Source organism: Eucyclogobius newberryi, unplaced genomic scaffold (genome assembly GCF_026437365.1).
Source record: "Eucyclogobius newberryi isolate DKJ021-1_F unplaced genomic scaffold, fEucNew1.0.hap1 SCAF_8, whole genome shotgun sequence".
In the NCBI taxonomy this organism is placed as follows: Eukaryota; Metazoa; Chordata; class Actinopteri; order Gobiiformes; family Gobiidae; genus Eucyclogobius; species Eucyclogobius newberryi.
Window position 1 is genome coordinate 28,966,972 of NW_027316500.1, and position 13,469 is coordinate 28,980,440.

The 13,469-nt window shown below is 51.1% G+C and overlaps 1 protein-coding gene across 1 annotated transcript in view; it reads right to left on the minus strand.

The window, feature by feature from the left end:
• cfap46 (cilia and flagella associated protein 46) overlaps positions 1 to 13,469 on the minus strand; it is a 108,087-nt gene that overhangs the window by 21,923 nt on the left and 72,695 nt on the right. Inside the window, exons 42-49 of the mRNA XM_072436325.1 lie at positions 6,846 to 7,028; positions 5,366 to 5,503; positions 3,967 to 4,076; positions 3,692 to 3,774; positions 2,823 to 2,980; positions 1,888 to 1,994; positions 1,183 to 1,244; positions 692 to 859 (exon numbers count right to left, since the gene is read on the minus strand). Of these exons, the coding sequence (XP_072292426.1) occupies positions 692 to 859; positions 1,183 to 1,244; positions 1,888 to 1,994; positions 2,823 to 2,980; positions 3,692 to 3,774; positions 3,967 to 4,076; positions 5,366 to 5,503; positions 6,846 to 7,028 (1,009 nt within the window). The remainder of the gene's footprint in view (positions 1 to 691; positions 860 to 1,182; positions 1,245 to 1,887; positions 1,995 to 2,822; positions 2,981 to 3,691; positions 3,775 to 3,966; positions 4,077 to 5,365; positions 5,504 to 6,845; positions 7,029 to 13,469) is intronic.

Below are 13,469 nucleotides of genomic sequence, written 5' to 3' on the forward strand. Positions count from 1 at the left end.
AGAAGAAAAATGCAACTTTGCAGTCATCAATCAAACATTTTAGGTTTTACAATGAAATAAAACCCTCAGTTCAATTCAAATAAGATTGGATTTGCGTATTGAGCAGGTGGATTAGCCAATCAGGGACAGGCATGGTCCAAAACAATCATGGCTGTGAAAAATATCAGAAGGGACAGAAAATAATTCAAAGTACAAAATGTTGTTAATCTAGAGATGAGCGAAGTTTGATTTAGTTCTAAATGATAAATGACCAATGAGCTCTTTTACTGAAATAAACACATCAGATTGCACAGTTCTGCCTGAGTTTGGCTCGAGTGGTGACCCGTTTGTAAAGTTTTAGAGAAGTGTGTCTGCTGGATCCCAGGATGAATCTGTTCATATTTATCAGCTATTGTTGCTTCTAAAAGACCTACATCTGTCACTCTAAAGTCATTATTTTTGTGAGATAATAATTGTACAACACATATATTCATTTACCCAAACATTTGCTCCGTTTACATCCCACAGTCACATCTTAAATATCAAACACAGCAGATTTACGCAGCAAATTTCACCTTTTCTTTCATATCTATAATGTTTTTTTCTAAATGCACATGCAAAGGAATACTAACATTGCAGTGCTTTCATTGTGCTGCGCGGCCGTACAAAAGGACAACACGTTTCTGCTCTGACGCATGACAGAGCGCCGTACCTTTCTGCGACTCCTGCAGGCGTCTGTGGAGGAGCTGGAGAGAGAAGTCCCGGGACACAGACGTCAGGCCGTCCTCCTGCAGCGCCGGCAGAGCCTCCAGGGGGAAGAGCAGCAGCGTCTGATCGGCCAGAAGCACCAGAGACTCGCCCGACTCGCCTGGGAACGCGGCTGCACGAAGGCGGGAAGGGAACGCGTCACGAGAGATGTACAACGTTGGTCCTTTTTCTTATTCAGGCCAAGACAAAAGTGGAGCGAACCGTCTTAAGAACACAGTCACAGTGTTCTTAAGTTCAAATTGACAGAAGATAGTTGCATATAGTCTGAAGAAGAAGCCAACTTTGAGCTTTTCTCTCTCAGGAATCTCTTCAAAATGGAACTGAATAGATTAACGTTTCAACACCGGGTTAATAAATCTATTTCTTTGTGCACTTTTCACAAGTAATCTTATTTAAAACTTTTCTTTGCTTGATGAGGCTCTGTCGCAGTTGTACCTGAGCTGGTCTTCTCCTCTTTGTCTTTGGGCCGAGGCGGCTCTGGAGCTGCTGCCACGGGCCTAGAGTAAAGACACGGAATGTATAGTCTCGTGATTCAGAACTTGGTCAGCGACAAGCACACTTTGCACGGTTTGATGGCAGAAATGCTCAGAACGAGTGTGGCAATGGTTTAAGGACCACACAAAACGCCCAGGAGACCTCCGGATCACAAGTCTGGGAGATTTAGAACTACGTGTCCGTCTGAGGCTCAGAGAGGAGTGGACTTATTAAACTGGAGTGTGAATGAAGCTGTAGACACGTGTGAATGACGCTGAAAATGACCTCAAGTATGCGTGAGAACAATGTTATAACATGGTCAATTTAACGTAATATGTGTCCTTTAATGCTTTGGATGTGACCAGGTTGTACTCAAGTCAAATCTAAACTAGCCACAAACTAATCAAAGGTTTCAGGCCATCTCTTTGCACACATACTTGTCTCTCCCAACAGTCTTAAGAGTTTATTGAGTTAAAAACCTTTACTTGTTTCATATGAGGCCATTTCTGAGACACGAGCAGCTTCACATGTCTCTTTTTTTGTGATCTTAACTACAGAGAATTCAAACCGTGGCTGTAGACAAAGAGTGAAACCCCCGAATATCAAAACTCCCCACGATTCTTCAGGCCTCGAGATCTAAATTGAATTGGTTTTGTGGCGACGTGCCTGAAGCCGGAGAAGTCGAACTGCGAGAGGAGCGGATCCAGATAGGCTTCCATTTGTCGCAGCAGCTCCCCGAAGAGAGACGCCAGCTCTCGCTCCGCCGCCGAGCTCTGGTGAAAGGAAGAGATGGAAATCTGTTCAGTCTCGAGTGGTGCGGAGCCCGAATGACCCCCGGTGACTCCGCCTCTTCTCTTTGCGTTCCTCTAACATCGATCATTTCCGCTTGGTGCATGCCGGCGTAATCTGACTTCCTCGCACTTGTTTCAGCAGCAGTCGAGTGGTGTGGATTCAAATGTTTGGTTTTTCTTCTTTACATTCAATAAAGAGTACCGGAGTAGTGCCGGAGTGAGAATTATACTTATATTTATAATTATATACTTATACTCCAGAGTGACTTATATGTGATATTATTTGTTATTTTCACACTTGCAACCGCATTTCATACTCCAGTGCGACTTATATATGTTTTTTTCTTCTCTATTATGCATTTTTTGGCGACTTATAGTCCGGTGCGACTTATAGTCCGGAAAATACAGTAATGTTTTCAGCATCGATCATACTTCAGGCATCGATTTCATAACACCTGGTTTGGCACTGGTTTTTCCGCGGCTTTGTCCTGATTTTGACGTGATTTTTTTCCTGGTTTAGTTTTGGTCTAGTCTTGGTCCAGCCCATTATAACCCTAACCCTAACCCTTGGTTCCAATTCTCATGTTACTGAAAGCCTGGAAATGGACAAATCTCTTCTCCTTAAACGCCTATTAAATCCAAACTAAAACCCTCAGAGACTGCTTCAATAATGTACCCTTGCTTTTGTCTTAATCTGTGCTGCTGCATTTGATCGTACCTTTGTCTGTCTGTACATTATCTGTGCTGAACCGAACTGCAAACACGGGTCAAAAACGATCAAAACAACGGCGACGTTACACAAGGCCGCACCTCCAGAGAAGCGTCCGTCCCGCCCTCGGCTGTCCGGCGGCGGGCCTCCTCCAGCCGGACCCACCTGGTCTCCCGGCCCAGCGTCCGGACGCGCTCCAGCAGGGTCAGCAGAGTCTCGGGGCGGACGGGGACCTTGGCGACCTTCGCGCACGTCGGGCCTGGGAAACGACAGTGATTGACACGCTCGACAACGGCGCGCTCGGTACGGCGCTGCGGGCTCGTAATTGGTCCCCGCGAGCTCCGACCGCAGTCTCGCGTCCGTGTCCGAGCTTGTTTTTCGCGCCTTGTCTTTTCCCTTTTTATCCTCGCGTAACGACTCGAGATCCAAGCATTTGTGCGCCTCGTTCAGGAAGGGGAAAGGTCAGACAAAGCGCAGGTAGTCCATCTTAATATCTAAGGGTCGAGGTTCAGAGCCGAGGCAGAACAAAGTTATTCAGTTGGCACTTCGAGGTGGTTATTCTTCCTTTTCCTTCATTAAACCTGAACTCGTGGCTGCCCTGAGGGGAAAAACGCTGGGCCGACTTCATTTAATGCGACGTAAATGCTGACTACCAGGGAATATACAGTTTCGAGGTAAAAGAAATGGAGAATCGGGGTCCAAAGTTGGCCTTTGATTTTCCTTTTCTTTTGAGAAAAGCGTAAACAAAAAAAAAATAAAATCAACCGCTTTTTCCAGCGAAGAGGCCGACAAAGTGAGTGGACGTTTTGGATCAATATCAAACGCACTTTTAAACGTCTCAAAAAAGCATAATCTGTCGTATTTACAGCACAGGGAGAAGAATTTGAACTCTTTTGGGACACAAACTTACTCGGGCGGTAAATTGGAGAACAATAAACGTGGGATATTTATGTTCTAGTAAATAACGAACACCTCTGACCTTTAGTGTGAGTCGTCTTCCCTTTTTGATTTCCCTGAGATTTCACTTCATAAAAAGCCCCATAAAGTTCTTTCCTGTAAAAAGAGAAGCGCTCGGAGTTAGAAGAGCAGCCCCTCGCGTCCGGTCACAGACGTCCTGAACGTGCTTTGTACGTCCTTATGCACACTCGTACATCACCGCGGTGACAGGGAGCGCGCGGCGGGGAAGTATTTATAGCCGCATAGGTGCAAAGCAGATGAGAATGTAAAGATAATAGAGCGCATCACCTGTCCTCGGAGTGCTGCAGCAGGAGCAGCTTCACGTTGGGCGGGAGCTCGGAGAGGAAGGTCAGGTGACTGGGGTTTACGGACAAGTGGGTGAAGGCCGGGACAGGGAACTGAATATGGAAGAGGTGAGATTGACTTCAGGATAAAACACAAACGCTATTACGTATTCCAAAGCACTTCCTGTATCTGATCGGCCACGTCTGGAGGATTTGGTTTGCCTTTTTCGTCTCCGTCAGTTATAAACCAAAGGGATAAACAAATCACATAGAACAAGAGACACAGAGAGTGAACAGAATCCAAAATAAACTACCTCAGCTTCTTAACTTTTAGGTTTTGATACATTGGGCACCTTTGTATTCCGTGCATTATTGACAAAATAGTATTATCATTTATCTTAATTATTGGTTTAGTGTTCGGCCCCTACTGCAGGAAACAGGGAGGTTTGGCCTAGTCGAACATAAAAACACAAGTTATTTTGCAAGTTGCACCAGCCAAAAAATGCATAATAGAGAAGAAAAAAACATATATAAAAGTCGCACTGGAGTATAAGTTGCACCCCGGCAAAAGCTATGAAAAAAGGTGCGACTTATAGTCCGGAGAATACGGTACATAGCTTTGTAGTGAAGGTTTTTGTTTGTAAGAATGATCAAAATGAGTCTGGTGATAGTTCACAGGTTAAAAATGGTTAAATAATAGATTCCAACTGAAGAAGAAACCTTCAAATTAGGGGCAAAGAAAGGCTAAAAGCCTCTCTTTTTGAGGTAATTCTAATACCGTAGTTTCCGGACTATAAGTCGCACCTTTTTTCATAGTTTGTGCCGGGGTGCGACTTTATACATATATACTTATATGTGATATTAGTTGTTATTTTCACACTTGCAACCACATTTCATACTCCAGTGCGACTTATATATGTTTTTTTCTTCTCTATTATGCATTTTTTGGCCGGTGCGACTTATACTCAAGATGTGGAAAGTTTTAATGATAGACATTACGCTTAATATTGTAATTTTCCATATTTACAAAACTACAATTGCGATATTATATATATTTGTCTAAAGATATATCTCCTAGCTCTACTTCAGATGTGTTTTTTCTTTTTCTTTTCCACGATAAAGCACAGATATGACGTGATGAAAACCTCTTCACTTCCAAACTACAACAGCATTAGCCTAGACACCATTAAGCCTGCCTTCTGTGAATCCTGCACATTACAAAAAATGTTGCACCGTTACATCATGATTCCCCTTTTGTTTTCCACACCTCGCCCTCACTATTCCTCAACGTCCCACGGTGCATTCGGGGCAAAGACCTTAACATTGCGTGTGCCATCCCGGGAGCGCAGAGGGCCAGACGTGACAGCGTTCATTACTCACGAGTGGGGATGGGAGCCTGGTACCTTGGAGCCGGAGCGGACGGTGGCCCGCGCTGCCTGCAGGGGGCCGGCGGGGCCCTCGTCGCCGGACAGGGGCGGGTCCCGCGAGTCGCTCCGGGCGGCGGTCAGGACCTTGGACATGAGGCCGACGGACTGGCAAGTCTGGAGAGAAGCAAAAAATGGGAATGTGAAGCGGCAGAATGAACAGAAAAGGCAAGAAGAGATATGGTACCGTGATATGGATAGTATTGCAATATTCTAATACTTTTATGACACAATAATTTCAGTTGTATTTAAATTGTACTGAAACAAAAGTGTGCATGCCTTCCAAGACTAAATCAAAGCTAATTTAGAACTTTAAGTAAATAATACCGGTAAATTAAATCTGCCCTTTCCATATAAAAAGCAAACATTCTCTTGATTTAAAAAAAAATATATATATATAATTTAAAAACGGGAATTATTATTGCTATATTTCAATACACTTTTTAACACAATAATTTCAGTTGTATTTAAATGATATTGAAACTAAAATGCGCATGCCTTCATTTACCGGTCATAAAATTACATTAACAAAACCAAGATTAAAACAAAGCTAATTTAGAACTTTAAGTAAATAATACCGGTAAATTAAATCTGCCCTTTCCATATAAAAAGCAAACATTCTCTTGATTTAAAAAAAAAAATAAAAATTATAATTTAAAAACGGGAATTATTATTGCTATATTTCAATACACTTTTTAACACAATAATTTCAGTTGTATTTAAATGATATTGAAACTAAAATGCGCATGCCTTCATTTACCAGTCATAAAATTACATTAACAAAACCAAGATTAAAACAAAGCTAATTTAGAACTTTAAGTAAATATTACCGGTAAATACATTCTGCCCTTTTCATATAATTGCATAAATTCACTTATAAAAATAAACAATAATAATTAAAAAAAAAGGAAATTTCACATGGAGAACCTTTGTGTTATCTCAATATAAACAAGTCTTGTTTATAAAATGTGCACTACAAATAAAGTGAATGGACGTCTGAAGTGTGTGATAAGAATGTTAAATCAGAGGAAGATTAAACTGACAGCGGCTCCTTGTCCTGCTCTGTCCAGATCAGACCTCATTCCTCTAGATAACGTGACCCTGGTCCTGACCTTCTCCTGACCTTCTCCTGAGAGCTACTTCATCATCACATTCCAACAGACTTCATCATAAAAGCCTTTTAAATAGCGTTATCTTTTTCTTGTTTGGTTTTCCAACTGTATTGAGTTTCTTGAAGAACACGATTGCAGAAACCTTACATAAACGCTGTATCTATTCTATACTAGAGATGATTTCAAATGTTAAGAATGTAACAATTATATGATGGAAATATGATGCGGAGGAAAGATCTGGCAAGAAAAAGGAAGGAATGGAAGAAGGAAAAGACGTCATTATAAAACGAAGATGAAAGCGTGTGACTTAAATCCGTCCTGGGTTAAGCTGCGTGACAGTGACGCACCTGCAGCAGAGCCAGGTACTGCCCTGTGACGCTGGGGTCAGTCAGGCCGTGAGTCTCCACCATGTTCAGGCAGACCTCGGACAGGAGCGCCGGACACAGCTGGTTCTGCAGACACAAACTGGAGGCCTCGGACAGGGACTTCGAGGCTTCGGCCAACAGGTCCACAGCTCTCTGCGAGTTCAACTGGACAAAGATGACAAAGACGGAGATGTAAAGGTGGAATATGTCAGGCTTCGTCTCATCTGCGACTGCATTTGTATCACTTAAAAAAATAGGGTAAAAATAAAGTAAACTCTGCAGGCGCCGGTGCGAATGTGAGACAGCATGGTCAAAAAAACAAAAGTGTGAAAAAACGGACCGGTTGTGTACATCTGTAAAGTATTTTTGAAGCCTAACTTACGGCATGCCTCAGGGGTCAGTACTCGGTTCAATTGTGTTTACATGCTGCCGTTAGATCACATGATCAGAAAGCATGGCATTCACTTCCACTGCTATGACACTCAGCTATATTTATCAATGAAACCCGATCAGAGCGATCAAATAGACAGACTTAGTACTTGTGTGAAGGAGATAAAAACCTGGATGACACTAAACTACCTGTTTCTTAACCCTGAAAAAACCGAGGTCATTGTGCTTGGCCCTAAGCATCTACGAGACGGTCTATCTGAGCAGATAGTCACACTGGACAATGTCAGTGTAGCCTCCAGTTCTAACCCTAAAATGCAGCAGCAAGATTACAAACAGGAACTAAAAGAAGAGAGCACATTACGCCGGTGCTGGAGTCTCTTCACTGGCTCCTGTCCAGAATCAAATTTAAAATCCTCTTCCTGACTTACAAAGCCATAAATGACATGGCCCCATCCGACCTCAAAGATGCTATAGAACCATCTCATCCAAACAGAGCTCTTCACTCTCAAAATACTGGCCTTCTGGTGGTCCCAAGAGTCTCTAAAAGCACAGTAGGAGGTAGAGCCTTCTGGTGGTCCCAAGAGTCTCTAAAAGCACAGTAGGAGGTAGAGCCTTCTGGTGGTCCCAAGAGTCTCTAAAAGCACAGTAGGAGGTAGAGCCTTCTGGTGGTCCCAATAGTCTCTAAAAGCGCAGTAGGAGGTAGAGCCTTCTGGTGGTCTCAGAGTCTCTAAAAGCGCAGTAGGAGGTAGAGCCTTCTGGTGGTCTCAGAGTCTCTAAAAGCACAGTAGGAGGTAGAGCTCCTGTGTTATGGAATCAGCTCCTGTCCATGTCAAAGAGGCCGACACAGTCTCTTCATTTAAGACCAGGCTTAAAACGTTCCTCTTTGAAGGCTCATGGTCAGGCCAGTTAGGAACAGAAATATAAACCTACAGTTTCAGTTACGCTGCCCTAGGAGCAACTACGCTGGGGGAAGTATGGCAGCTTGAGCACTATCCTCTGCTAAAGACTACTTTTATCAATAATATTTAATATTTTAGTTCACCTGTAATCACTGCATTAAGTTCAAACTTTCTTTCCTTCTTCCATTCTGTCTCAGACACTTCCAGACCCTTCGGGGCAGCAGCTGTTGTGGTTTTGGGTGTTAAATTTCAATTAAATTCAATATATTTTTGTAATACTTCTTCCTTTGAAGTCTTCTGCTCCACACCTTCCCCTCGTGTGTCGTCAAGGCTTCCTTTAGCTCAGAGGTGTTGTGAGATCACTGAACAATGGTGTCATTATTATAAATCTGCTCATGATCACAAACCATGAGGGCGTAAGCCTCTAGTAGTAAATACACGGCTGTCATTATCTCTGCGTAATCACCATAAGCCTGTGAGTTTTGCAGGTTATATGAGCGCTGGGGCTTATGTTGAGCGTGTGCGAGCGTGTGCGATCGTGTGCGAGCGTGTGCGAGCGTGTGTGAGAGTGTGCGAGCATGTGCGTGTGCGAGCGTGTGCGAGCATGTGCGTGTGCGAGCGTGTGCGAGCATGTGCGTGTGCGAGCGTGTGCGAGCGTGTGCGAGAGTGTGCGAGCATGTGCGTGTGCGAGCGTGTGCGTGTGCGAGCGTGTGCGAGCATGTGCGTGTGCGAGCGTGTGCGAGCGTGTGCGAGCGTGTGCGAGCATGTGCGTGTGCGAGCGTGTGCGAGCGTGTGCGAGCATGTGCGTGTGCGAGCGTGTGCGAGCATGTGCGTGCGTGAGCGTGTGCGAGCGTGTGTGAGAGTGTGCGAGCGTGTGCGTGTGCGAGCGTGTGCGAGCATGTGCGTGTGCGAGCGTGTGCGAGCATGTGCGTGTGCGAGCGTGTGCGAGCGTGTGCGAGAGTGTGCGAGCATGTGCGTGTGCGAGCGTGTGCGTGTGCGAGCGTGTGCGAGCATGTGCGTGTGCGAGCGTGTGCGAGCGTGTGCGAGCATGTGCGAGCATGTGCGTGTGCGAGCGTGTGCGAGCGTGTGCGAGCGTGTGCGAGCATGTGCGTGTGCGAGCGTGTGCGAGCGTGTGCGAGCATGTGCGTGTGCGAGCGTGTGCGAGCGTGTGCGAGCATGTGCGTGCGTGAGCGTGTGCGAGCGTGTGTGAGAGTGTGCGAGCGTGTGCGTGTGCGAGCGTGTGCGTGTGCGAGCGTGTGCGAGCGTGTGCGTGCGAGAGTGTGCGAGCATGTGCGTGTGCGAGCGTGTGCGAGCGTGTGCGAGCGCGTGCGAGCGTGTGCGAGCATGTGCGTGTGCGAGCGTGTGCGAGCGTGTGCGAGCGTGTGCGAGCATGTGCGTGTGCGAGCGTGTGCGAGCGTGTGCGTGCGTGAGCGTGTGCGAGCGCGTGCGAGCATGTGCGTGCGTGAGCGTGTGCGAGCGTGTGTGAGAGTGTGCGAGCATGTGCGTGTGCGAGCGTGTGCGTGTGCGAGCGTGTGCGAGCGTGTGCGAGCATGTGCGTGTGCGAGCGTGTGCGAGCGTGTGCGAGCATGTGCGTGTGCGAGCGTGTGCGAGCGTGTGCGTGCGTGAGCGTGTGCGAGCGCGTGCGAGCATGTGCGTGCGTGAGCGTGTGCGAGCGTGTGTGAGAGTGTGCGAGCATGTGCGTGTGCGAGCGTGTGCGTGTGCGAGCGTGTGCGAGCGTGTGCGTGCGTGAGCGCGTGCGAGCGCGTGCGAGCGCGTGCGAGAGTGTGCGAGCATGTGCGTGTGCGAGCGTGTGCGAGCGTGTGCGAGCGCGTGCGAGCGTGTGCGAGCATGTGCGTGTGCGTGTGCGAGCGTGTGCGAGCATGTGCGTGTGCGAGCGTGTGCGAGCGCGTGCGAGCGATCGTGTGTGTGCGTGTGCGATCGTGTGTGTGTGCGATCGTGTGTGTGCGTGTGCGAGCGTGTGAGAGCGTGTGTCAGTGTGTGCGAGCGTGTGCGAGCGTGTGTGTGCGTGTGCGAGCGTGTGCGAGCATGTGCGTGTGCGAGCGTGTGCGAGCGTGTGCGAGCGTGTGCGAGCATGTGCGTGTGCGAGCGTGTGCGAGCGTGTGCGAGCATGTGCGTGCGTGAGCGTGTGCGAGCGTGTGTGAGAGTGTGCGAGCATGTGCGTGTGCGAGCGTGTGCGTGTGCGAGCGTGTGCGAGCGTGTGCGTGCGTGAGCGCGTGCGAGCGCGTGCGAGCGCGTGCGAGAGTGTGCGAGCATGTGCGTGTGCGAGCGTGTGCGAGCGTGTGCGAGCGCGTGCGAGCGTGTGCGAGCATGTGCGTGTGCGAGCGTGTGCGAGCGTGTGCGAGCGTGTGCGAGCGTGTGCGAGCGTGTGCGTGCGTGAGCGTGTGCGAGCGCGTGCGAGCATGTGCGTGCGTGAGCGTGTGCGAGCGTGTGTGAGAGTGTGCGAGCATGTGCGTGTGCGAGCGTGTGCGTGTGCGAGCGTGTGCGAGCGTGTGCGAGCATGTGCGTGTGCGAGCGTGTGCGAGCGTGTGCGAGCATGTGCGTGTGCGAGCGTGTGCGAGCGTGTGCGTGCGTGAGCGTGTGCGAGCGCGTGCGAGCATGTGCGTGCGTGAGCGTGTGCGAGCGTGTGTGAGAGTGTGCGAGCATGTGCGTGTGCGAGCGTGTGCGTGTGCGAGCGTGTGCGAGCGTGTGCGTGCGTGAGCGCGTGCGAGCGCGTGCGAGCGCGTGCGAGAGTGTGCGAGCATGTGCGTGTGCGAGCGTGTGCGAGCGTGTGCGAGCGTGTGCGAGCGCGTGCGAGCGTGTGCGAGCATGTGCGTGTGCGTGTGCGAGCGTGTGCGAGCGTGTGCGAGCATGTGCGTGTGCGAGCGTGTGCGAGCGCGTGCGAGCGATCGTGTGTGTGCGTGTGCGATCGTGTGTGTGCGTGTGCGAGCGTGTGAGAGCGTGTGTCAGTGTGTGCGAGCGTGTGCGAGCGTGTGTGTGCGTGTGCGAGCGTGTGCGTGCGTGTGCGATCGTGTGCGAGCGTGTGCGAGCGTGTGTGTGCGTGTGCGAGCGTGTGTGAGTGTATGCGAGCGTGTGCGAGCGTGTGCGAGCATGTGCGTGTGCGAGCGTGTCCGAGCGTGTGCGTGCGTGAGCGTGTGCGAGCGCGTGCGAGCATGTGCGTGCGTGAGCGTGTGCGAGCGTGTGTGAGAGTGTGCGAGCATGTGCGTGTGCGAGCGTGTGCGTGTGCGAGCGTGTGCGAGCATGTGCGTGTGCGAGCGTGTGCGAGCGTGTGCGAGCGTGTGCGTGCGTGAGCGCGTGCGAGCGCGTGCGAGCGCGTGCGAGAGTGTGCGAGCATGTGCGTGTGCGAGCGTGTGCGAGCATGTGCGTGTGCGAGCGTGTGCGAGCGTGTGCGAGCGCGTGCGAGCGTGTGCGAGCGTGTGCGAGCGTGTGCGAGCATGTGCGTGTGCGAGCGTGTGCGAGCGTGTGCGAGCGCGTGCGAGCGATCGTGTGTGTGCGTGTGCGATCGTGTGTGTGCGTGTGCGATCGTGTGTGTGCGTGTGCGAGCGTGTGAGAGCGTGTGTCAGTGTGTGCGAGCGTGTGCGAGCGTGTGTGTGCGTGTGTGTGTGTGTGCGTGTGTGTGCGTGTGCGAGCGTGTGCGATCGTGTGCGAGCGTGTGCGAGCGTGTGTGTGCGTGTGCGAGCGTGTGCGAGTGTGTGTGCGATCGTGTGTGTGCGTGTGCGATCGTGTGTGTGCGTGTGCGAGCGTGTGAGAGCGTGTGTCAGTGTGTGCGAGCGTGTGCGAGCGTGTGTGTGTGCGATCGTGTGTGTGCGATCGTGTGTGTGTGTGTGCGAGCGTGTGAGAGCGTGTGTCAGTGTGTGCGAGCGTGTGCGTGCGTGTGTGTGCGTGTGTGTGCGTGTGTGTGCGTGTGTGAGCGTGTGCGTGCGTGTGCGATCGTGTGCGAGCGTGTGTGAGTGTGTGCGATCGTGTGTGTGCGTGTGCGAGCGTGTGTGAGTGTATGCGAGCGTGTGCGAGCGTGTGTGTGCGTGTGCGAGCGTGTGTGTGCGTGTGCGAGCGTATGCGAGCGTGTGCGAGCGTGTGCGAGCGTGTGTGAGTGTGATCGTGTGTGTGCGTGTGCGAGCGTGTGCGAGCGTGTGCGAGCGTGTGTGAGTGTGTGCGATCGTGTGTGTGCGTGTGCGAGCGTGTGTGTGCGTGTGCGAGCGTGTGCGAGCGTGTGCGTGCGTGTGTGTGCGTGTCTGTGCGTGTGCGAGCGTGTGCGTGCGTGTGTGTGCGTGTGCGAGCGTGTGTGTGCGTGTGCGAGCGTGTGTGAGTGTGTGCGAGCGTGTGTGAGTGTATGCGAGCATGTGCGTGTGCGAGCGTGTGCGAGCATGTGCGTGTGCGAGCGTGTGCGAGCGTGTGCGAGCATGTGCGTGTGCGAGCGTGTGCGAGCGTGTGCGAGCGTGTGCGTGCGTGAGCGTGTGCGAGCGTGTGCGAGCATGTGCGTGTGCGAGCGTGTGCGAGCATGTGCGTGCGTGAGCGTGTGCGAGCGTGTGCGAGCGTGTGCGTGCGTGAGCGTGTGCGAGCGCGTGCGAGCGCGTGCGAGAGTGTGCGAGCATGTGCGTGTGCGAGCGTGTGCGAGCGTGTGCGAGCGTGTGCGAGGGTGTGCGAGCATGTGCGTGTGCGAGCGTGTGCGAGCGTGTGCGAGCGTGTGCGTGCGTGAGCGTGTGCGAGCGCGTGCGAGCGTGTGCGAGCATGTGCGAGCGTGTGGGAGCGTGTGCGAGCGTGTGGGAGCGTGTGCGAGCATGTGCGAGCATGTGCGTGTGCGAGCGTGTGCGAGCGCGTGCGAGCGATCGTGTGTGTGCGTGTGCGATCGTGTGTGTGCGTGTGCGATCGTGTGTGTGCGTGTGCGAGCGTGTGAGAGCGTGTGTCAGTGTGTGCGAGCGTGTGTGTGTGCGAGCGTGTGCGAGCGTGTGTGTGTGCGATCGTGTGTGTGCGATCGTGTGTGTGCGTGTGCGAGCGTGTGAGAGCGGTTGTCAGTGTGTGCGAGCGTGTGTGTGTGCGAGCGTGTGCGAGCGTGTGTGTGTGCGATCGTGTGTGTGCGATCGTGTGTGTGCGTGTGCGAGCGTGTGAGAGCGTGTCAGTGTGTGCGAGCGTGTGTGTGTGTGTGCGATCGTGTGTGTGCGTGTGCGAGCGTGTGAGAGCGTGTGTCAGTGTGTGCGAGCGTGTGCGTGCGTGTGTGTGCGTGTGTGTGTGTGTGCGAGCGTGTGCGAGCGTGTGCGTGCGTGTGCGTGTGCGAGCGTGTGTGAGTGTGTGCGATCGTGTG